Consider the following 26262-nt stretch of genomic DNA (forward strand, 5'->3'; position numbering starts at 1 on the left):
ATCTCTCAGACGAACTGCAGGCCCTTATGTGGGAATTCATCTGGAACGGAAAGAGGGCCAGGATGTCCAAGGCCCAGGCCTATCTACCGCTTGCGGAGGGTGGCTTGGGTATTCCACACTTGTTACGCTATTATTATGCTGCCCACCTGCGGTACATGGTGGAGTGGACCCGGCCGCGAACGGAAAAATATTGGTGCTTTACTGACCAAGCCATCACGGGTGTGCATATATGGAAAGTGCCATGGATCCCGTGGGGCCGCCGCCCACCTGGGGTACAGGTATCTCCTTTCTTGCAGGCCACACTGGAGGCTTGTGACAGAGTGCAGACGGCAAAACGGTTGTCGACCCCTATCTCCCCTCAAGACGCCGCTCATTGGTAACCCCGACTTCCCCCCTGCGACTGGGGACCCAGGGCACCTACTGTGGCAGGAGGCACAGTGCAAGAAAATAGGAGATCTCTTTGATGAAAATGGGATCATGACTTTTAATAGGCTACAGGCGGCATATGGTTTGCCGGATAGTGCCTCCTGGCAGTACCGGGCGGTCCATCACTGGGTATCATCTCCTGCAATATGTCCCCACGCAAGTAGGCCCCTGACCCGATTTGAGCAGTGGCTCCTAACAAGGGACATGAACAAATGCCTTCTGTCTGATATCTAAGCGTTTTTTATCACACCACCTCGACTTCTTGACACTCCAGCTAAGCGTAGATGGGAATCCGAATGTGGACGCATCTTTACCGACCGTGAATAGAGGGATGTCCTTCATAGAGCACGGGTGATGGCTCGCGCTATGAACACCAAGGAAATGTTTCGGAAAATAGCCCACTACATGTACCACACTCCTGCCTGACTGGCTCAATGGGCAGGGCGGGTGACGGTAGATGCTGGCGTAATTGCGGGGGAGAGGGTACACTCACACATTTGCTGTGGTCCTGTCCGAGGATCGATTCCTTCTGGGAGACGATCCTGCGGGCAACAGACGATATTTACGACACTAACGTGCCACAGTTTCCTAGCTACATTCTGCTGGGCCTTCCTAGCCCCCTGACGTACCCGCTTAGCTCCTTGGCCTTGGGGGCTGCCACACAGCTCTTGTTGGCCCAGTGGGGTTAGGGGAGTGTCCCTACTCACTCGGACTAGCTACACAAAATGTGGACTCTGATGGGTATGGAAAAGTTGGCAGCGGCGGCGACTGGTACACTGCCCTTCTTTGATAAAACCTGGGCCCCGGCTATTAGATATTTGTCAGCGGACTTCCGGGAGCTGTCCTGCCCTTCCTATCTCCGCATACTGCGGCTGACTAGACCTGCTGACCTCCAGAACTTAATGGTGGACCCACTGTCACTTCCCATGTGAGCAGCTCACAACTATTTTGGTGAGCCCCTTTGATTGAAGACATTAACTCATGGTTAAGGGTGTCATGTCTTCCCCCTCCCTGCCTCCTACTCTTCTTCTTTCCTATTGCTTCTTCCGCATCGGCCAGTAGTTGTAGGTGGGTGATGTTGTCACGTTTTAAAAATAAATAAAAGAGATCTTAAACCAAATTGGTCGTCAGAGAGCACATGTTCAATCACTGTTTTTCAGAAGTACGCCAACACCGGGTTGATTGCAGGCTACCTGACCCAAGGGAGTTTGCAAAGGAGTGTCTGGGAAGGCATTGGGGAGTTATTCTAAGGAGGGTGGTTCAGGTTCCCCCCCCCCCCCCCCCAACAGAGTGAGGGAGAGGTACGCAGTGACCGAGATAGTTCCCAGTATGGTAAGGGGGAAACAGGTTCAATGTCTCGTCTAAGAGTAGGAGGGGAGGTTATGGTAGGCAAAGGCCCAGGATGCCATATTTTCAGCCCCAGAGCTTGGTTTTCTCCCACAGGGGGCACAGGCAGGGGGTCTGGTCTGTACCAAAAGCCCCTCCACTTGTGGGACCTCCACAGTGTTAGGAGAGCTGGGTGTGATGGCTACCACAGGCTACCTACTAGTTCTGTTTTCTGGGGGTACCACTCCACTGCACAGGGTGCAGAGGCCCAGATGGGGGGACAGAAGGTGGAAACAGTCAAAAGTGGGAGGACCAGTGGGTCAGGAGTTGCCAGCTCTGAGAACAGAGCTCCCCAAGACTGACCGTGACGAAGCCACTTCTTACAAGAGGGGTGCTCCATCTGCTGTCACAAGGACAGAGAGCTGGGGACCTGCGCCAGGCAAATTCTTGCATGGCACAAACTGAGTGTCACCCTTAAGGGGGTGGTAGTTCCCTCTGGAAGTCCTGGCTCACCAGTCACATGTCTAAGAGTGTAGGTCCTTAGTTGAAGGACCAGTTTTAGGATATTACCCTGAACTGGTGAGGCATAAAGTGAAAGTAGGTTTGAAAGCACCTGAAAACACTGCCCCCTACTCTACTACTCTAAGAAACCTCAGAGGTCAGAGAAACCTCAGGACCTCATTGGGAAATCTTTGCCAGTATCATGGCTGGAAGAGAAGCTTCCACTGTCCTCGTTTAGGGTCTTCACCTAGCAGTGGTTGGCCTCTGGCCTGACTCCTAACACTGACAGCAGTCAGTGCCCTCTGTTGGTTGTTATCCTTATGGACAGAGATTTCCTTGGGTTGAGGATAGATGTCTAATTCCAAGGGGTGGAATGTGCCACATCACCTTGCTGGCCATGGTGCATAGTCTGCCTACATGGATGCATCTATGAGCACAATAAGGTTAGGTGCTACACAGATGGGGTCCAAAGATGAGGGGAAGCGTTCCCCATGGGTCAGTTCAGTGGCTCTAGAGAGTATGTCAGAGTGGACCAACTGGGTTCAGAGAGGGGTAGAACTGACAAGGGCCCTCAGCAGTAGAAGGCCATTGCCCACGTTCTAAGCAGTGAAGCCCATCAAGGGATTGATTAGTCTACCCTGGCTGGAGGGGGGGGGGGTCATATTTGAAAACTCACTTGTCTGCAGAGTCATCCCCACATGTTTTGCCTTCCTTCTCCCTTTTTTCTGACCTTGTTTTTGTTGGCTCTAGGATTCTGTGCACTTAACCACTGCTAACAGTGGCAAACTGCTGTTCTCTCTGCTTAAAACATGGTAACATTGGTTTATCCCTAATTGGCATATTTAAATTACTTATAAGTCCCTAGTAAAGTGTAGCCAGTGCCTGTAAATTAAATGTTACCAGTGGGCCTGCAGCACTGACTATACCACTCACTTAAGTAGCCCTCTAACCATGTCTCAGGCCTGCCATCGCACAGCCCATGTGTACAGTTTTACACTGCTAGGTCGACCTGGCAAAACAACCCTTTTGCCAGGCCTAAACCTTCCTTTTTAATAGATATAAGTCACGCATATGGTAGGCCCTGCACAGCCCAGAGTACAATGTATTTAAAAAGCAGGTCACGTATTTTTAAGTGTTACATGTCCTGGTAGTGAAAAGCTTCCAAAGGTGTTTTTCACTACTGCAAGGCCTATCTCTCCCATAGGATAACACTGGGATTACCTTCTTAATTTTTATAAGCGTAATTCCCAATTTGGAAGAAATAAACCTGTCAAGTCTGGTGTCTCTGGAACCACAACTTGAAATCCAAACTTATGGTGAAGTCAGATTTAAAATTGCAATTCGGAAAATGACACTTTTAGAAAGTTGGCATTTTCTTACTTTAGCCATTTGGTGCCTGCTGCCTCTGTCTGATTACATGTCTAGGGTGGATGACAGCTGGTCTTTGTGCATTTCTCCTAGACAGCCACACACAATGGGAGCTTAGGTGTGACTTGATGGGCCATCCTGGGTAGTATGGGAGGGAGGCGCTGGGCACAGCCTCACTTACACCTGAATAGGCTGTGTTCTGTCTGCACACAAAGGGCTGCATAACCCCCTGTAGTGAGTCTGGAGCCAGGGCAGAACGGCTGGACCTCTGTGCAATTCAAAGGCCTGTCTTTGAAGTCTCCCACACTACAAAGGCCCAACTGGGTATAAGTACTGGACCTCAGGCACCACCAGTACAATACACTTCTGGACCTGTGAATACTCTGTCAGGAAGAAGACCTGCTATGCCGCTGAAGGACTGCCATTCTGCTGGACTGCTACTTTGCTGGACTCCTGCCCTGCTGTGCTGCCCTGCTGCCTGCTGCTCTCTTGCCTCGGTGAGAAGTACTGGACCTGCATCACTTGAACCCAGAGTGACTCCAAGGGCTACCTGGTTGGCCTTCTGATCTCACGTCTCAGGGACATAAAAGAATTCCAACCACCCTGCTTCTGCACTTGGACGCCACCATCTGTGAGTCTGAAGTGGGCCTAAAGTGTTTCTGCAGGTGAACCTACATGCACACCCTCTGCTGAGCAACGCCTCCCCAAGCAGAACAGACATCTCCTCGGCTGAGTTGAACATCATTGAGCAGAACTGACTCAAAGCTGCTACTGCGTGGATTGGACCCGTCGCAAAAGACTGGCATCGCTGCGGCATCCTGCACCTTGGGACCGACGCATCGCCTTCTGAACCGCCACTGCACCACGCTTTTTTCGGTGCAAACTCCTCACAGCTCCCATTGACGATAGTCTCTACAAAGAGGATGACGAAAATCCGCACTGCAGCTTCACCGCTCATTGGAACTGATGCATCGCCTTGATTGTGCAATGCATCGCGACACTGGCCTTTGCATCGCGACACTGGCTTTTGCATCGCAAGCCCTGTCAACAGGGCCTCACACCGCAGCCTTGCCATATCTCGGAACAGATGCATCGCCTCTGCTGCACGATGCACCCCCTTACTATTCGCATGACATTTAAAATTCAGCATCCTTACGTATCCACAACCTCATCTGCTAACAGAAGTGAGGTCGATTATAGCCTGGACACCATGGCCTTGAGGATTTTGATCATATTCACTGTTTTGCCCTTTGATTTTTCACTTACTTGAGATCTTTCCAAAAATGAGTATGCTGGAGGTTCATCTCCACAACCACAGCATTAATCTATGCTCCAAAGCAGTTCTTAAATCTCTCATTGCCAGCATCAAGGGCCAGATATAGGTAGCATTTTGCATGGCGCAAACTGCGAAAATCGCAGTTTGCGCCATGCAAAATGCGCATCGCGATGCTCATTCACATTTTGCGAGTCGGTATCGACTCGCAAAATGTGAATGCGACTCGCAAATAGGAAGGGGTGTCCCCTTCCTTTTTGCGACTCGCACCGCGATACTAAATTGCTTTGTGACCGCGAACGCGGTCGCAAAGCAATTTGCAGTTACCACCAGTGTCACACTGGTGGTACCCCATTCGCAAAACCCCTTCATGGGACCCCTTCCCCTTTCTGATTGTTGCCAGAAATGTTTTTTCAGAGTAGGCAGTGGTCCAATGGACCACTGCCTACTCTGAAAAAACGAAACCAAATGGTTTAGTTATTTTTTTTGTATTGCAACTCGTTTTCCTTCAAGGAAAATGGGCTGCAATACAAAAAAAAAACTGCTTTATTTAAGAAGCAGTCACAGACATGGAGGTCTGCTGTCTCCAGCAGGCTACCATCCCTGTGAGTGCAGGGAATCGCTATAGGGTTGCAAAATGCGACCCACCTCATTAATATTAATGAGGTGGGTCTTTGCGACCCCATAGCGATTCGCAGACGGTGTCTGAGACACCGTTCTACATCCGAATTTGCGATTTGGAAATTGCGAGTAGCACCGACTCGCAATTTCCGAATCGCAAATTTGGAGATTGCTACATCTGGCCCCAAGTCTCATAAGGGGGGCTGACTGCTTTCTGCAGCACTTGATTGGTTTGGCTGTAGCTTCAGCCTGCACTTGTTCACTGTGATGCAAAAAGACACAATGGACCAGTTGTTTTTGGTACTGCAAGTGATTGACTATCCAGTCCCATTTTTGCTAGGCCAAGTTATAAGAGTTTTACAATACTTCAATTTGAAGCATAGATTTGGCATAGAAAATGGTTCTTCAGTCCTTGAAGGGGGTTCTGTTCGATGGGCCCCATGTTGTCAGTAGGCTTTCCATTTAAATAGCCACAAAGGTGTCAAATTCAGATGGGAATTGGAGGGAATGGCAATGTCACCCAGGGACCACTCCTCAAACTTGTTTCTTTAGCAAATGTGATGATCCTGTAGTGTTCAACATTCTCAAGGCATGCCAGATGTAACCACAGAAAACTTCTCTCCTTCGCATTTGGATTGTTATGCTCTTATTAGAGCACCGTTTCATTGCCATGCGGCTTCCTTAAACCAAATCGGGGTCTACTGATCTTCGGGTGGGGTAAAAGCAACAAGAGGGAGAGAATACATGCAAAAGAGAGCAAGGTGGAGGACGTGGTGCAGAAGCACACTTGCGAGAGAGAGCAAACCAAGTATGGGTAGGGGAGAGAAGCACATGGGCAAACAGAGCAAGGGGAGGGGGAAGACAGCTGGAAAACACATGCACTCATGAACAGCCTAAACAAATCAACATCGTAGTTCACTGGAAGTTAGCACAGAAAGCATAGAAACCAGCCAATCAAACAAAAAAATGCTCCTTGGGAAGGACAAACACACAATTGACAAAAAAAACAAAAAAACATCAAATTAAGCAGCCAAATCAAAATGACAGGAAAGCCAACCAATGCTTAGCAGCTGGGGGGCTCCAAACCCCTGTATTTTCTTGGTAAGCCCACAATGTTTTTTTAAACCAGACAGCTTGAGGGGTCTGAGAGGCTGAAGCTAAATAAGGTACTTCTATTATGTACAGAACAGCTGCACTAGCACACAAGAGAAGATCTTTGACCTGACTTGTACTTCAAGCAGTCCTAAGAAGAAGCATCTTTTTTTGTAATATGCATTTACCAAATATCATATAATGAAAGATCACAAATTAGCTAGATCAGTTGGAAAATGAGCACAATATTATAAATTCTTTCAACATTGGTGAACAGTGTATTTTTCCATTCTCTGCTTGTTATATGATCACACAATCTACTCACCGAGCCAATGCCATCCATTAGCGTCAACAGGGAAGCTACAACTCTTTTTTCCACTTCGTTCTGGGCTCCTTCTCTCTTCGGACATAAAGCATCAAGCTCATCAATGAAGATAATGGAAGGTTGGCTACATTGATAATAAGAATATATATTTCAAAACAGGTTTACGATCAGATGGTGATCTGATAAACATAATGTTTAAGGTGTTAAGGACATTTGGTATTTCTGCTTCATGAATCCATTTGGACTCAGTTAAAAAAGGCATATTGCGATGGAATACTAAAGACATTTAAAATGAAAGTCTGAACAGAACACACCTCGCGCTCACATGGACCAACAGTACCCTGGCAACAGGAACAGGTCTCCAAAAAAGATTTAACAGGACCACCCAGCGCAGGACAATATGCGCAGGACAGTTATGACAGTAGTTGATTAAAAGGACTGAAATTTCATTTAATTAAAAGAATAGCATTAAAAAAAAATGGTTTATAAATGTTTATCATTCTACTATTGCAACATCATTAATTTCCACTGTTGGGATTGAAACTCAATACTGATATATAAATGATAGTATGTGTTAAATGGAAGAGCTAAAAAAAGTAACCTCCAATCTCTCATTGAAGGCAGTTCTGTGATCTATTCCCTTGTGCTCACAGGTATCAAAGGCACATTTGTATTGTGCAGAGTATAAACAAACATCGCAGAATGCAGACTAAACAGAGATGGACGTGGGATATCATAACTATTCACCTTAAGCACAAGGCAGTGGTTCACATTTGACTTTTTTTATTTCTAGTTTTCCTAGGACTGTTGGCTGTAATGTCCATTTGATCTTTTCTTAACTGGTCATAAATGGAAACATAGATACAATGCCTAACCTAAAGTTCTTCTATTTAAAAACATAGAAGCATCATTATATGCATATACATTATATCATTGATTCCCATCTTGATTTATACATACCGTCTTATACATATCTGCATAATAACTCACTGCTATATTAGTGATACCGGAAACTGTGTAATCAGTGAAACATTTCAAATTCTATAATTACTACATTAAACTAATCGTTAATTCAGCACAGGGTCATTCTGACAACATAATCTAGACTTGCGGATCAATACATATGTGGAGAAAGGGGCATATGTAAGGAGTGGGAAAATGCCTTGGATGCAGCTGTCAGGTTTCGCCCACCAAAAACTCACAACTCCTTGAAATGGACACATTCAACCGAACGATGGCACAACTCCACAAAATTAAATAAGATTCCAAACTAATGGCACATTGTGTGCAAACACATGCTAATTAACAATTATATTATCAATATGGTCAGGAGGGCTACTTCTCAGCATCAAGAGGAGTGCCATTGTATCCTGTGTATTGCTTGTAGAATAAATTACAAGTGACCCACTACTTCAGCCGGATAAAAAGTATCAAGCCAGAACAGGTTTTGGACAAACAAATGGAAATAAAACATATGTCATTTTTGCAAACCAAGAACTAGTTACAGTTCAAAGCATCACACCAGTCACAGCAGTCAGGAAGAGCCAAGATGGCGGGCGGCAGTTAATAGCGCTCCGCTGTGACACCCTGCTTATCCTTAATTTTATCAGGATTGGGGAGCCAGAGACTGCAGCAGCGCCTGCCCTCTGGCGCTGAGGGGACCGATTGGGGGTGTGCCGGACCCGCCTGTTAGGCGATGTGAGCTCCCTGCGCGAGACCCGGATGGAGCGGCCTAGACTGCAGAAGCTGCGCGGACCGGTCTGGAGACGGCTTGCCCCTTGTGGAGGATCCCTCGAGTGGGGGGGTGGGGGAGTTAGGTACCTTTGACTGAGCCACGGGAGGTGCCTGATCGGATGCCGCCTGACAAACTGAGCTCCGTGAGGTAACACTGGATCTTTCCTGAACATAAGGTAGGCGGTGGCCCGCATGGCAGCAAGGGTAGGGTGTGACATCGCTGGGCTGGTGGTGACTAGGCGTGTAGAGCCTGTCAGCCCTGGACGCCCTAGGCGATGAAGCAGCCAGGGAGACTGCAGCAAATCGGAGGGCGGACAGTGAAGAAGCCGTTGGACCTATTGGCAGGAATGGGCCTGCGGAGACATAACTTAATACACCTCTGGCGCCGGGGAAGTGGAGCGGTTGGGTCGGTGCCTGCTTTGAGACCTAGCATTTTCAGCTGAGGCGAATGGACGCCGCACTGACAGCCTGGTTTCTACAACCGGTGTGTTTTTAACCTACCAGCTGGAATTGCAGGTCAAATGAGCGGCGGGCCTGCATTGTTGGTGGACTGGTGATGATCCTGTGTACCTGAACAAGAAGGGGAGGGAGGCTGCTTGTGCTGCTGTGCCTGGACTGTAGCATCGGGCACGCAAGCGGGCCTCCTATATGGACAATAATACGCGAGCACCCACATTTGAATCTGGTTCTGTGGCGCATTGCCTCCTTCTAGGAGACAACATGGCGGGTATGGATCGCCTCCGCTCTGGTACTGTCGCCAAACCTCAGGCGCCGCAATCGGAACCTACGTCCCTAGATGACACTAAATTGGACGCAGTGCTGGCAGCGGTGGAGCGCATAGGCACCTCTCTGGAACAAGCTCGGACCACATTGGAGGGCAAAATCGACAAGGTGGCTAACGATCTCACCCTACTAGAAGCAGACCACCGCAAGTTGGCAGATAGAACCCGCACACTAAAGGAACAGTTTCAGGACCTAACGCCTAAGTCGGACCAACTGGAGGCCCCATTACAAAGCGCTCTGGAACGGATAGAGACACTGGAGCACCGTGTAGAAGATGCAGAGGGTCGCACCAGGCGGAATAACCTCAGAATAGTGGGCCTACCGGAAGGCGCGGAGGCCCCGGATGCGGTTGCTTTTGCTGAGTCCTGGCTGCAAGGGCTGCTCCCGGAGGGCTCGCTGATGCCCTTTTTCTCGATTGAACGGGCCCACAGAGTTCCTGCTAGGGCCCGTCCGCCTGGCGCTGGCTCACATCCATTCCTCCTCTGGCTCTTACATTATGCGGATAGGGATATCATACTACGGGCGGTACGAACATTACCTCCAATTAGAGTCCACAATGCCCCGGTTATGATATTCCCGGATTACACCATGGCCGTACAAAAAGAACGGGCATCTTTCCTGGTAGTTAAACGCAAACTCCACTCCCTCAACTTGTCATACTTTCTGCTATTTCTGGCCAGATTGCGGGTGGTGGCAGACACTAAAACGCACTTCTTCAACATGCTAGAGGCAACATGGGACTGGCTGGAATCTTCGGAACTGGACAGTCAACGGGATTCCGTCATGGCTGAATTGGGGACTCAGGACCTGCAGCTCCGTAAACGTGGGAATCGCAAAAGGCGAGTGGCTGCATTGGGGGAGGTGCGACACGCCCCCGACCTGGAATAAATTATGCAGGAACGCCATTGTGCATTGCAAACTGCAGCAGCCATTAGTGTCCTCTCAGTAACTTCGGATGGCGAAGCAGACCCCACTGGCTCTATTGGAGATATGGGCTCCTCCCCTGAGACATCCTCTGAACTTGGATCATCCTGCCGCCCCTGAGATGACGCTTCAGACAGCTGATGAACTACTTTGAACTCACTCACTGACTAGGCATCTCACTGTGCAGCAGTTTGTGTCTGGGTCAAATGTTGACTATCCTGGACGGCTGCCTGTCACGGATATGCTGTGTGGCCGCCCAGAAGCCGCTGGGTGTTGGGCCTCTCTGTGTCCTCTACGCTGCACGCTGCGCTCTGCTGTAGCTAATTCCACGCTTTCATGCTAGGTTAGGGGTCTCCACCTGAGCACTTCCACTTCTCCAGTGCCAGGTCAACCTCATATTCCCACTAGAGAGGGTTTCCCCTTTTCTTTAACCCAGAATTGTTTGCGCTCTATAGGCATATCACCTGGCTTGGGCAGACACCTGTTGTTTCTCCGCCCCAATGGTATTCACTCATGTTACTATTGGGCCTGTTGTTGGCCCCCAGTTGTTTTTGACATGTTTTGTATGGAGCCTATGTCTGCCTTGTCTGCTCCCTACTTGGGACCCCGCTGTCGTGCAGTTGACTCTCCCTATTCCTCAGGTTGAGCCATCGTCCTTCTGTTATTTAATGATCCACCATGAACCCATTTAAATTTCTTACATGAAACGTGCATGGCATACATTCGCCAGCATGCAGATATTTTATCTATTCATATCTCAGAATGCATTCAATACAGTCCTGCAGGAGACTCATCTGGTGCAATCTGAAGTGGCTAGACTACAGTGCCGCTGGCGTGGGCAGCTTTATGCAACAGGTTTCTCCTCTTACGCCGGGGGGGAGCTTATATGGGTTAGACCGGGCACCCCATTTATAGTCGACGATTATATTGTAGATGACCAGGGGCGTTACGTACTGTTGCGTGGACGCCTTGCTGGCCGTGCTGTCCTGTTAGGTTCTACATATGCCCCGAACACCGACCAAGCCTCTTTCTTTCATGCACTCTCTCCTTTCCTGGCACGTTGGAGCGACCTCCCCTGGTTGTTGGGGGGTGACTTTAATTGTGTTCTGGACCCCTCACAGGTTCGATCCTTCCCGCCACTACCCACTGCTCCCACAGTTACGGCTGCACTGGCACTGCGCCACTGGCTTCACCACTGGCGGATGGTGGATGTGTGCCGTCAACGTAATCCCACTACCAGGATATACTCGTTCTATTCTGCACCACATCGATTGTATGTCTGCCTTGACAGGTTGGTGTACACTGCTAACTTATATTCTGCGGTACAATGGACTGACTATTTGGGCCGTACGCATTCGGACCATATCCCACAACTACTGCATCTGGGATGGGACTCACTCTGCCCCAACATCCCCACTTGGAGATTCCGTCCGGAACTCCTGGAGGATGCGCCATTTAGGACCTCCCTGTACAAGGCAATCCCTGAATACTTTAATCACAATATGGGCACAGCGTCCTCTGAATTAGTTGAATGGGAGGCATTTAAGGCATTTATCAGGGGCCACTGCATGGGCACGCAGTGGAACTTGCGGAAGTCTATTGAGAGTGACTTGACTAGAGTGGAGAGGTCCTTGATGGGATATGAATGTAGGCAATCTTATTCTGCACCCGACTCGCAGCAATTAACAGAGGCCAGAGCAGAACGCATCTCCTTATTAGAGAGACTGCGCTGCCTAAATTACGCAGCTCACTCAGCTCGCACACATGCTGTGGCGGAATGTTTGGGCAAATTGCTGGCCTGGCTTATCCGCCAAGACCACGATCGAAGCCCCATTATGGCAATCCGTTCGATAAATGGGGACATGCTTCATACCCCTCGGGAGATTCACTCTGAATTCACTGAGTACTATCGGTCACTTTATCGGTCAGCGGTGGTAGATGACCTGGAAATGAGAGCTGATTTTTTTTCCGGCGCTCACCCTACCCAGATTGTCAGATGATCAGTGGGCAGAACTTGAGGCACAACGGTTTTGTATCTGTACAGGACACCGCAAGCAATATCCGGTGCCTTTTTATAGTCATGCAATATAAAACGCCAGATTGTCCTTGTGCAGGATGCCTGGTCCTCTATCTGGAGAAAGCCTTTGACTCCTTGGAATTGTCCTACCTATTTGATTTGTTGCGTCGCTTCGGTTTGGGCCCATACTTCCTACGCTTGACCCAATTGTTATATACTCGGCCACGCTCTAGGGTTAAAGTTGGCACATATATATCTGAGTCGATCGAGGTGGGTAGGGGTACCAGACAGGCTGCCCCCACCTCCCACTGCTGTTTTCTCTGACGATGGAGCCTTTGGCTGTGGAGTTCCGTAGGGCCCAGCGAACCTGGGGTATTCTGTTGGGGGATGGTTTGCATGTTGTTTCTTTAAATGCAGACGACCTCCTTTTGTACGTCTGTGATATTGACAATGTCCCTCTCGATATTGCAGACATCCTGCGCCACTTTGCTGCATTTTTGGGCCTCCATGTTCACTGGGCGAAATCATGCCTCTTCCCTTTTGACACGGGGAGGTCAGACCCGAAACTAAGAATCTCTGGCATAGACGTCCCCTGGCAGCCAAGTTTGTTCCGCTATCTGGGAATACAGATATTCCACACTGAGAAGGACCTGCATGATGGCAATCTCCGCAGGGCAGTGTTCTCCATCCGATCATAGATGCCCTTCTGGCAGACTCTGCCGCTGTTGTGGCCGGTAGGATCGCTCTCCTGAAAATGGTAGTCCTCCCTCGCCTTCTATACTACTTCTCCAATTTGCCTCATTACGTTCCAGCTGGTTTCTTTCGTGATTTGGAGCCTAGAATACAGGAGTTTGTTTGGAATCAGGGCCGCTGTAGGGTGGCGTTGAAAAAGCTCTATTTGCTCCTTTCCCGAGGTGGCCTCTTCGTTCCAAATATGGAACATTATTACCTGGCCTCTCAGCCTCAGTGGGTGGGGCGTTGGCTAGCGAATCTTCAACTGGATGACACTGCAACCAATTCCCCTCCCTGGACACTAACCCGGATTTCACATCTCTTTCGTCCCCTCACTAAACCGTGCCCCTCCCGGCGGAGCTCCTGCTCAACGTAGCTCACCGCTGTTATTGCAGACCCCTACATCTCACAAGTGACACTGCTCCCTACGCTCCAGCACTCACGTTGCTGGGTACCCAACGCGGCACGCGACTCACAGCCACTACGGAATTAGGTCCTTGGCATGCAGCTGACATACACACTTTGGGTGATCTATACAGCGAGGGTAGCCTGATTCGGTTTACGGAGCTTTCGCTGGAGACGGGACTGCCACCAGGACAATTTATTTTGTACAATTCGTTGCTGCGGGCACTATCACACGGATGGGGAGATATGTCCTCTGTACCCCCTACGCACCTCTTGGTGCAATACTTACAAGTTATGGGACAAGGCAGACACTTGATTTGATGGTTCACTCAAGGGCACTTACAGCGGGGACCCTCACTGCCTTGCAAACTGCTTGGGAGGGTGATCTAGAGGGACCCTTCACTGAGGCCACTTGGTCGGGGGCACTGTCCCGCCATACTAATGTCCTCCGTAACGCCAGATTCCGTCTCATACAATTTTACATACTCACAGAGCGTACCTCACACCAACCCGTATTAACAGGTATTTTAATCAAATGGACTCCGCTTGCCCTCGCTGCAGCGAAATCAGGGCAGACTTCCTCCACATGTTCTGGGCTTGTCCCTCCTTAAACGATTATTGGCATGGAGTTACAACATACCTATCCAAGTTTACATCGCGCCCACTGCTGTTAGATGTCGGCTCCTGCCTCTTAGGTCTTTTCCCGAGAGCCAAAAAGCATAAAGCGTCTACAAGATTCCTGGACTTGTGTCTTTTGACAGCTAAGCGTCTCATTACTAAATGATGGAAGGACACCGAGCCCCCATCAGTACTAGCTTGGAGGCGCTCCTTTATGGTATGGGCGGAGGAGAAGGGGGCTGCACTGCGGCATGAGGATGCTATGGGCCTGCGCACGTATCCCCTTTCGTCTGGTTGGGATGAGATGTTGACTCAGTTGCGGGGGGAGGATCAAGTCGTAATCAATAGTGATCCAATGGCGCCCGACGACGAGCTAGCGCCCGCTTAGCTGCATTGTGGCCCACGTCTATTGCCTGGTCATCTACTTGTATGTTCTCTCCTCTAAGTTTCTGCTGCTCCCACATGTTCCTTACTTAACTGATGTTCATGTATTGTTCTACCCGCGATTGTGGCTGTGGGAATGCTACTATGCATTGGGTCCCCTGGCCACTGGGGGTATGGTGGGTTGTGGATGGGCTCCAAAGTTTTTTTACCAGTTCTGTTTGTATTATGCAATCTTTTTTCTCTCACCATTGTTGCTCTGGTACTCGTATTAATATCTGCTAGCATGTAGGGCCTCATTTATATTAGAGCTGAGCTGACTCTAGCCTTTCTGGAGATAGATTCTGATGTGTAGGATGCCACCTCTTGCCTACCAGGATTATCCGGTGCATTCTTGGTTTCTGGTCACCTCATGGCACCTATGCATGTCATTCTTGTTATTATCACTCTATGACGCTGAAAGCATTTTGTTGGTCCATCCACATGGAATTTGTACATGCAAATTGTAAGACCGTGATATGTGTATGACTGGTGGCAATGCCACAGCAAAACTGTATGGTGAAAACTGGAGATCTGTTAAATGGATAAAATCAATAAAAAGATTTGCCCCCAAAAAAAGCATCACACCAGTCACATGGCCAGACCAACATTTGGTAGCTTTCCAACACCAAACACCACAAATCAAAATACCCAATACTACCTTACATAATCCAGCTATCGACGATGGAACAAACTCAATTTTGACTACTTAGAAACACAACTAACAGCCAACACAGATCTGGATACATAACAGAATAAATGATGTTCAAAAACTTTAAGTGGCTACAGGAAGCTTTCAATATCCTACTACCACTCAGAAAAACAAACAGTACAAACGAAAACAAGCACCTTGGAGAAATACATAACTAATAAAGATAAAACAACAAATCAGAAGGCTGCAACAAACCTGGCTCAAAACAAACAGCTTGCAAGGCAAACTTCACTTACGCAAAGGTAACAAAATATACAAATATTCACTCGAAAAGCTAAAAAAAGGTAATACAATTCAAAATGCTCTATCTGCAAATAATCTTTTTTTCTCAACAAATTTTGAAAACCTAAATGCATGGAAGGAACTCTTCCCATTACTGAATAATTCACAGACAAACTAGCAATTCATCACACAATGAAGGCAGAAATATTGGATTCATATTTAAAACAAAGAAAAACCGCCAGCACCATTCTGCTTCCAAAAAGCCTCTCAAAGAGTAAGCCAACCCAGCCTCCACACTCGTTCAAACAAATATCACAAAGTAAATTTATGGATCTGGTCAAACAAAGCAGGCCTTCCGACTACCCTTTTGACCTTTGTCCACCACATATTTTCAAGAACATTCTTTTATCGATTCCAGCTGCCACACCAGTAAGAAAAATCATCAACAATTCTTTAACTATCTTTCCTGAAGACCTAAAAAAAACATACACACGCTCATTATCAATGAAAGACAAACTGGACTCACATGATCCCAACAACTACAGACTAATTACAAATGGACCTTCCTGGGCAAACTGAAAGAAAGAGCAGCATTTGCTCAGATGTCACAAACTCATTAAAGATAACTCAATACTTTCAGACTACCAAACTGGAATCTGCCCTCATCGCCATCTGGGATAATCTTAAAATAGAGTAGACCACAATGGATTTACAGCACTACTTCTCTTGGACCTCTCAGCCGCCTTTGACACAGTTGACCATGATACACTAATACAAAAACTCTACCAAGCCAGCATACAGGGGACTGCTCTTGACTGGATCACATCCTGCCTTCAAAACAGAAAAAATGTCATCCATACTCCCCCTTTCTCATCCAAACCATAATTCACAAAAGCAAGGGTCGCTCCATGCTCAATCATCTCATCCATGCTTTTCAACATCTACATGAAGTCATTACCGGCAATGATCAATGAATGAATTTCAACTCACATGTTACAACTACGCAGATGACACACAAGTACTCCTTATACTACATTGCTCCAAAGACACTGGAAGCTCACAAATCTTCAGTTGCCTCAGAACCGGTGATGATCGGATGACATGGAGCCATCTCAAACTGAATGCTTCCAAAACAGAAATACTCACATGTGCGACAGGAAAAATTATGACACACTGTGCCTGGCCTGACGATCTGGGACCGCCTCCTAAAGTATCTAAGAACGTAAGAAACACTGGAATTACCTTGGACTCCAAGTTATTAATGAATGCCTAAGTGGAAAAATTAGCAAGATCAAGCTTCCACACTATGAAAACTCTGCAATGCATCCTCCCCAATATCGAATTTCCAAACAAGGTCCAGGCTACTAGCTCTCTTGTGCTATCTAAATTGGATTACGCCAATGGCCTCTACTATGGATCATCCCTATCTACTATGAAAAAGCTACAACACATTCATAACTCAACTGCCAGACTACTCCTACATGCAAAACCACAAGCCCACATTTCCCCTGCCTTGAGAGTCCTACATTGGTTACCGGATGCCAGAAGACCCACCTTCAAGCTGCTTTATATCACCCACAAAGCAATACATGTAACAGGACCACTTTTCATTAGGGATACAATCACCAAATACATTCCACAAAGAAACCTCTGCTCATGATTGGCACCCTATCTCAAAACCTCACCATACAAAGAAAAGACAATAGGTGGTACATCTTTCTCTGTTCAAGTGGCTAAACTATGGAATTCATTACCCCCAAAAATAAGATTCACGGATAACTATCTCATCTTCAGAAGGCTACTCAAGAGTTGGGTCTTTCCTACATAACCACCATACTCAAACAGCAATGGACTGCATATCCCTGTGTGTATAAACATTTATGTGTATATAGCTAGATACATGTATTTCCTTGCTTAAATATGAATACTAACTTTTATCTTAAAATATATACATACTCTTTAGGCCTATTTAACAAATGTATATATAACACAGTTAAATGTATATATATATATATATATATATACACATATATATATATATATATATATATATATATATATATATATATATATATATATATATATATTATTCTACGCTTAACCTGTTCATAGGTCATTGCATAGTGTCTATATAAGTTGTTTGATTAGGTGCTTATGAGTCTGTTTTTACTTTATCTATCACAATAAGTAAATATTATCTTAAGTATTTATCTACAAGCATTTTACTACTGAAATATTGAGGAAAGATAATGTTATAAAAGTACACAGATAAATTAACTTAAAATGCTGCAACACTTGTGTCTCAATTTATCCAATACAACTTTAAATCTAAATCTGTTAATTCTATACACATATATTCCCTTACTATGTAATCATGTATCTACATATTTATTACTTTAGTCCTAATGTACAAGAGAAAATAAAAAAGGAAACAAATTACTCTCTCAAAAGCTGTACTCTGTCTCACCATCACCCTACACCTCTATCAATCTATCCTTTATCTCCACTCTCTGACTCTTCCAAAACCCATTCTACTACTATGATCTCCAAAATAACCAAATAGACTCTTCCTTCCTCTACCCCTTCTGGCTCACCCCAAACCTTAGTTTACCACTATGACTTCCCAAACTACCCTACTAAATTCTCCCTCATGTATCTCTCCTTTGACACATCCCAAACATTGTTTTACTACTATGATCTCCCCAATCCCTTTCTACAGACTCTTTCCTCCTCCATCTCTCCTTTACTCATCCCAAACCTCATCTTACTACTATGATTTCTCAATTAACACTTCTGGATTCTTCCATCTTCTATCGCTCCATTATTCTATTCAATCCAACTAACAGACTCACATGTCCTCTGTTCAAATTAACTCATACCTCCCTATACTAACACTAGCACTATACTCATATTTCCCTATACTAATCCACCACCAATCCTTTTGAGTTCCTAAGTAGCGTGCTACTCGTCGAAAGGTGCGTCAATGTCTCGTCAGGAATAATAAGCACTATATAAATACAAATACAATATATAAATAAAGGTAAAAACAAATTGTGTGAAAAGTATTATTACTGATACTGCAAACTGGTTCTGAAGTACATGTTCAATTCTGTTTATTTATTGGAACGTTTTGATTTTGAATCCTATAAAACATTTGCTGTGCAATAATGTCCCAAAACCTCTCAATCTAAAGAGAAGACACATTGGATGAAGATTTTGGACTGTTTTGGTGGGCTTTTTAATTCATTAAGGGTCTTTTATCCTGCATCATATACATTTTAGAGGACTTCTAAACTGAAAGCATCTACTTCAAAGACAATTTGAGCTGTAATCTTTACCTCTTAGGTTGTGTTATAGACCCCGATTCTTCACTGGTAAATTGTGGAATTTATGCAGATTCCTTCCAACTTTGCTGACACTAGAACCTTAAAATTCAATATTTCTGTGCTCAGTATCAAAATCACCAGCAAGAATAAGTTAGCATTGCTCAAAATTTGACCAAGAGTTTCACAAAGGCCCGTGAAAGTGTAATAAAAGGCTCTGTATGTTGTTTCCAAAAGTAAAACTGAACTAAAACAATTATTCCACTTTGGCTGCTTCTGAAAATAGGGGGCAACACTTTTCTGTTTCAGTAGTTTTTGACGGGATTCTGAGAAAGTAAAGAAAAAATACAAAACTGAAGACAGGCAAACAAGTGAGTCCTCCAACTCTACCCACTTCCTTCCCCATTGTCTCTCAACCTATTCTCTCCAAACCTACTTATCCTCTGCCTCAGAATACTTAGATCCATTCATCAAATTCTGGCTCACTTTACAGTGCAGAACTTGTAACAAATGGGCACCTTTCAGTTTTTTTAATTCGCCCCCCAGTTGTCCCTGAGAGTCATCGTACAAGATGTTGAGTATTCTCAGCTTTTTGAAATATACCATTTCTATGCAATCTCAAGCTAGGTAAACTACTACTACTGACCTCCACATTTTCAGACAGTGGATCATTATTTTGTACACTATCAGTTAGGATTTTTACTACCAATGTTGACCAAACTCTCTGTTGACAAATTGCAGTGAATGGAAGTGTGACCTTCCTAAAAATGATAAAATTATTTGCTTTGCAAAAAGACAGGAAACTGTTGTGTCTAAAAGGGATTCCCACAGCTCCAGATAACACAGGCACAAGGAGGGCATCTTGACGGGCAGCCACCTCCTCCAGAGGTATCATGCAATGGTCCAATCTTCTCTGTCCCTCACTTCAGTGGTCCTTTACCTCTGAAAGCTGGCTAGGCATTCACCATCTTTGTCTACAGCTTCTGCATTTTTCTTACAGCCTGATTCTGGGAGGGTAAGACTTCTTATCCACTTCTTTGGATAGAAATTAGCAGTTCTCCTGGAATTTGACTCTCTGTGCACTAGAGTCACACATATAATTCCAGACTCTAGGGAAATGGTAGGCTGTAAGATCGCTAGTTCATCTAATGATGCCTACAACTAGAATGGAGCTGAGAAATCACAAGATTGCTGTCATTTAGTGCTTGGCCATGTCCCCAATATAGATTTTAATGCCATTTTGCTCTTGAACTCATTTTCTTCCAGTCCCTTCCTAGTTTCCACTCGTTTTTGAAAAATTCACCAATTATTTGTGAATGTTTTTGTACATTCATAATTATGTGCCTCATTAACAACGTGGAGAATGTGGTTTTACTCGATTTTATACGTGGACACCAATATAGAACTATTGCAGCTAAAACAAATCTCCTATGACATGTACAAGTGTGTTTTCCTGACTCTTGTTAATTAGTTCTCAATTTGGGCCTGGTAGTCCTGTTTTTTAAAATTGATGTTTCCCCCTGCACATCACAAACAAGCTGGGTTTCGCCTTTGGGACCTATTAGCTCTGGTAATTACTTTTGGCGGGACAGTACACTAAAAACGACACTAAACTGTTTATTTTTGTTTTGCACTGGTGCAAGTATTTGTACTGCTTTTGTTAGCATTTGTGTGCGAATGTCGCACATTAGCAGTGTGGCGCTCGGCTAATGATAATTTGTGATGGCTTATCCGTGACGCGGTTCTGATTAATGGAACAAATATTTGCTCTGCTCTTGTATTTATTTCTCAATATGGCCACAGTTTAATGTACTAAGATAGTGCTAACTTAATACTTCGAACTTCAATGGCAAGCTTCTTTTGAGGGTTGAAGTGCAGCAAGTTCAGGACTTACAGCTTAGCTTTTCAAATGCAAGAGGAATCAGAACCCTTTTTGTGGGAGATTTGCTGCACCTTCCTCAACACCGCCTCTTGATGGAGAGCTGAGTCTGTCCTGAGAACAGGCAGAAGCAGCAGAGCACCAAACAGAGGACACCAACAGACCAAAGCAACTGAGTACCTATCTGATGATGTAGGTGAACGCCTAACAGAGATTTTGAGAAAGAGGACCCAGGAAGGGCGTGAAGAGCGTGATGTTTGCCTGTTGTTAAAATGGCCCACATCTGGTGGAAGCCTTGCTGATGTGCAGAGATAGATGTGCAGTTGTGTGTTTCTCTCTTGTGTTACGGGTACTAACAAAAAAACCAAAACAACATGAAAAGGTGCTCGTGAATAGGGCGCAAGTGTGTGCTGAAGAGATAAAAGTTAGGCGCACAGCGGCCATGCTGAAATATGAAGTGTGGCGACTGCGATGCGATTACTGAATTGAAGGTTGGAGCAACTGGAAAGATCGAGCGCTCATGTGCAGTGCTCTTGGTGAAAGAAAAAGGTAGTCCCTTTACAGTGACTATAATGGGTCAGGTGGAAAAGTAAGAGTACTTCGGCACTGCTCTGTGGGAGTAAAGAAATGACTAAAAGGTGGGACAAAGAGCAAACAACCACTCAGAAGCAAGGATTTTTAAAGGACACTGACCTAAACAAATGAAGAGCAGTAGACAGGCTGTAAGCCCCCAAAGTATAGACAACAGTTTGCTAAGCAACAGCGCAAGCGCCATATAGACTTAACCTAAAAACTCACTAAAATGCTGCAATCTACTCAGAACACAACAGCCAGAATCACTCTTAACCTCTCATGCTGCACCACATCACACCCCAACGAAAGGAAAATGAGCTTCACTGGCTCCCAATACACAAACGAGCACAATTCAAACTTCTCAACCACATATTCAAGGCACTACCTAACACTGACCCTGCATAACTTAATCACATCGGCTCTCACAAACCATCCAAACACCTCTGCTTGTATGGGCTCCTACTTGTAGACATCCCACACATACAGAAAAACAGATTCTGAGGTCAATTCTTCTCTTATATCACCCTTAAAGCAAGGAATGACCTGCTGCTACACGTAAGAGCCTCCTCACTTCTTGAATTCCACAAGAAGTTGAAGACCTGGCTTTTCGAACAGTCTCACTAGGCCCTGGGTTTGGATAGACTTACACTTGCTCAGAGCCAGGATAAACCTCCCAGGTGAGACGGAGTTATACAAATATGCATAATCTAACCACCGTTAGTAAGTAGAAAAGGGTAGTATCATGCTTGGAGCATAATAGTGATTCTTTAGATTCGTCATGCGCTTTTTGAGAGGAGAAAAGGGTGTTGGGGTTTGACTAGCTGCTCCCACCCGAGGTGAGTTGTGCAACATTGTGATTACTAATTTCTAGGTGGGCTTCTATGGCAGGAAGGTGTCATCCTTGGAGTTTGACTGCATATTTGCTATCATTTTATCCCATCCTAGAGTAATGGAATGTTGCTGGAGTCCCAATATTCTTCTTGCCTGAGTTATTTGCACTCAGATTCTGGTGATGTGCTTACTATTCGTTACTACACAGAGATTGATGGGGGTGTACGGCTTTCCAAAGGCGCTCTATAGTGCGCTTTGCCAGTAAGCAGTGAGGTCAAGGAACAAGGCATGTGTTTTCTTGTTTTTTTAGAATCCTTGAATAACATTTTTTTTTTTTTAACTCTTTTTATTGAAACAAAGCTCAATGTTCAATGTCTTAAGCAGATACTGCTGAGTATGTTCATTACAGCCATAGTACCTATTTTGAGATCACATATTACAGAGTGAAATTTCGGAGTTGCATAAGACAGTTGGAATAACATCTTGGTCACTATTTCCACCCAACCTCCCCTTCCCTCACTCACTCCCTTTGGGCTCTCCCCACCCCTCTTCTTCTGTTAATCTTCAGAATCCCTGAATGTCAACCATTGCGACCATACTTTCCCATTCTTCCATAACCTTAGTGTACAAATGTCCCAGATATGTAGGTTGCTGCAGCCCCTGACCTGGCCCTGCTGTGCGATGATCATTGTCCAGAAGAGGGACAATGCAGGGCAAGCCCACAACATGTGTTGCATGTCCACACACAACAAATGGCATCAAGGGCAGTGCGATTTTGCTCTTTCAGGAGTTATGTAAGCTCTGTGTATGATGCAATACTCTATAAGATTAATCTATCATTCTTCGATACTGCTGCAGGGTAAGCCAGGATGTGGTCCCATTCAGCGTCAATAAGCCCTCTATTTATCTCCACCTTGCATTTGTTGCATGTGTAGGGGGATCTGCATATGAGTAACAAATGCTTTAGTTGGCCATCTGATAAGGTGCCCGACCAGTACCTATGCTGTTGATACCCTGCACCACCGCATGCAAGGGTGGTAACCTGGGCCCTTATGATGTTCAGGAGTCCACTTCACAAAATGGAGAGGTAGAAGGCAGTGTGGAACCTGTGGTTTTCCAGAGAATCCACTCGAAAGAGCATCACCAAACGTAAATAACCTGTTCTTCAGATGGCTATATCTAACTACAGATTCTCAGCTTTACAATAAATACTACAGCAGGACTTCCCCAAAGGTGGAGGATCTCAAAAGCAGACTCAGAATAGGAAGTCTTCCAGGACCAAGCCGGCAAAGTCAGACCTGGCTATCAAGGGAGTAGTGTTGTGACTGTCTGCCCCAATGCCCATGTCACAGGCTGGCAGATATTCAGAACTGGTACCACCCTTGCCAACACTGTCATAGCAGTATTGGCCCTTGTAACACGAGCACATAGGCCTTCTGGAGTTTCTTCTAAGACAGCGCACAGCAGGTTTTAATACAGAAAACTATCCACCTGGACAGAGTCCTCTATTGCACCGCTTGCCTTTCTTGGTCCCACTGAACCCCATATCTTCATGATGGTCTCTCGTACAGTCAGCTTAGAAACTCAAAACACTCTTAGGGTCAAGATGGTGGAGATGCACTTCCTTCCATTGGTGGACCAGATGGGGAGTAAAAAAATGCACTTTCTTCCATTGGTGGACCAGGTGGTGAGTCCAGCTTTATCGCTGGTGAGGTATCCAGCACACTGGCACTTAGCAAGCTTCAACTCTACCAGGTTTAGCATTCCAAGCTGCAGCTCAGGCAAAATCAGAGAAGCAGACTGGCTCAGCGCTCTCGGCACAGATCAACCTAGCCCCACAGACAACCTCAACAAGGACGTCAACTGAATCAAGAACCTCACACACCACCAAACCCAACAGGCATAGTAAATCAAACAAGCAGGTCAGCTGATACACAGACAACCTCCAAGACACCAAGAGAGACTGTAAACAACTAGAAAGGAAATGAAGAGCCAGCCACCCCATTACTGGCAGAACTATCTACAAGGCTGCACTCAGACATTATCACCAGCAAATAAGCGACACCAAGAAAAAAGCACTAGTGGACCACATTAAAGGAAGCTCCAACAGCTGTAAGGGGATCTTCTCGATCGGTAAGGATTTCACTTCGCCCACTGTCAACGACATTGCCACCTCCCAAAAACTCAGTGACAACCTATTAAACTTCTTCCACAGCAAAATTGCAAAGATCAACAGCAACTTCGCACACCAACCCAACCCCAGAGAACTCGTCGTTAGCCTACCCATCACCAGCCAAGATAGCCACCTGACAAAATGGCAAACAGATACAGGAAACAACACAGCGGCAATCATGCGGACAATCCCCTCAGGGGCCCCATGGACCCATGCCCCTGCTACATTTACAATGTGAGAATATCACCAATCAGCACCACCCTGACCCACATCATCAAAGCCTCGGTCATGACCGCGCCTCTCCCGGGTGAATGGGAAATTACCAAAATCAACGCCCACAGCCAACCTGAATCAACTCAGCAACTTCCAGACCCATCTCCCTGCTCCCATATCCATCCAAAGTAACTGAGAAGGCCATCAACAAGCAACTCACAACCCACTTCAAACTTCACTATCTTCTAGACTACACTCAATTAGGATTCAGAAAGAACCACAGTGCTGAAACAGCACTCCTCTTACCCACCAACAACATTCAAATCCTCAAGGACTGAGGAGAAATACAGACCTGATCCTGCTTGACCTCTTTGTGGATTTCAACACTGTCTCCCACAACAACCTCATCGGAAGACTGCACGAGATTGGCATACAAGGAGCCATTCTCAAATGAATTTGTTCCTTCCTCACAGGAAGAACACAAGGGCCCAGGCTGCTACCCTCCACATCAGAGACCAATAAAGTGATATGAGGAGTCCCCCAGGGATTGGCCTTCAACCCACCCTTTTCAACATATACATGACACCGCAAGCCAACATCTTTTGATCACAAGATATCACATTCATCTCGTACGCCAGCGACACCCAACTCATCTTCTCTCTGACGGACAAGACAACCTCCACAAGAACCAACTTCAACTACTGCATGACTATGGTAGAAGACTGGATGTGACTCAACTGCCAGCAGCTCAACTCTGACAAAATGGAAGTACTAGTCTCCGGCAACAAGACCTCCCCATGGGACTCCACCTGGTGGCCTTCGGAGCTAGGACAAACACCCACACCCACAGATCGTGCAAGAAATCTCTGGAACCTTCTTGACGGCAAGCTAAACATAACGGCTCAAGTCAACGCAGTGTGCACTTCCTGCTTCCACATCCTACGCATGCTACGAAAGATTTTCAAATGGTTGGTTCAGAGCACCAGACGGACCGTCACTCAAGCACTTATCACCAGCAAGCTGAACTACGGTAACACACTCTATGCTAGAATCTCCAAACAACTCCTACATACACTCCAGACCATTCAGAAAACCCCTGCAAGTCTCATACTCAACCTCCCACGCTGCACCCACATCACATCACACCTCAAGAAGCTTCACAGGCTCCCCATTCACAAATGCAGCCTATTCTAACTTCTTGTGCACAGCTGCATACACTTTCACCAACCCACCAGACACCTACACTCTGCCTCATTCTCACTTGCACACATTCCCAGCAGCCACAAAAGTAAACCTAGAGGTTGCTCATTCTCCTACATCGCACCCAAGACATGGAATGACCTCCCTCAACATATCAGAGCATCCTTATCACTTCCTGAGTTCTGTAAGAATCAAAAGATCTGGTTCTTCATATAAGCATCTTGGTGTTACACACCTACACAGCTGCCCAAAAACCTGGATATCATCTCGGGTGATTACTGCGCTATACAAATCAATATAACAATCCAACCCTTCACCAGTGTAATGAGGGGCAAGCAGAATATCCATCTCCTCATCATCATGAGTGTCGTGATGTAAGAGGCCAAGGATTAAGGTGTAGTTGCACAACCACTGGCTGAGCTTCAGTAATTTCATAGTGTGAAATGGGGTAGAGCAGGCCGACGGTGGCTCATGGCAGAAATTGGTGCCACGAGTGGATAAGGTAGTGGCACGGAAGGAATAGACGTGGACCATGGGGCTGGAGTGGAAGCATGGATCAGTTTCGATAAGG

At 46.0% G+C, this 26262-nt stretch overlaps 1 protein-coding gene across 1 annotated transcript in view; it reads right to left on the minus strand.

Annotated features, from left to right (window-relative positions):
* The window catches only part of AFG2A (AFG2 AAA ATPase homolog A), a 1603044-nt gene that overhangs the window by 1405507 nt on the left and 171275 nt on the right, over positions 1-26262 (minus strand). The window contains exon 8 of the mRNA XM_069242390.1: positions 6933-7056. Coding sequence (XP_069098491.1) covers positions 6933-7056 — 124 coding nt within the window. The remainder of the gene's footprint in view (positions 1-6932; positions 7057-26262) is intronic.

The sequence above is a fragment of the Pleurodeles waltl genome, chromosome 1_2 (assembly GCF_031143425.1).
Source record: "Pleurodeles waltl isolate 20211129_DDA chromosome 1_2, aPleWal1.hap1.20221129, whole genome shotgun sequence".
NCBI lineage: Eukaryota > Metazoa > Chordata > Amphibia > Caudata > Salamandridae > Pleurodeles > Pleurodeles waltl.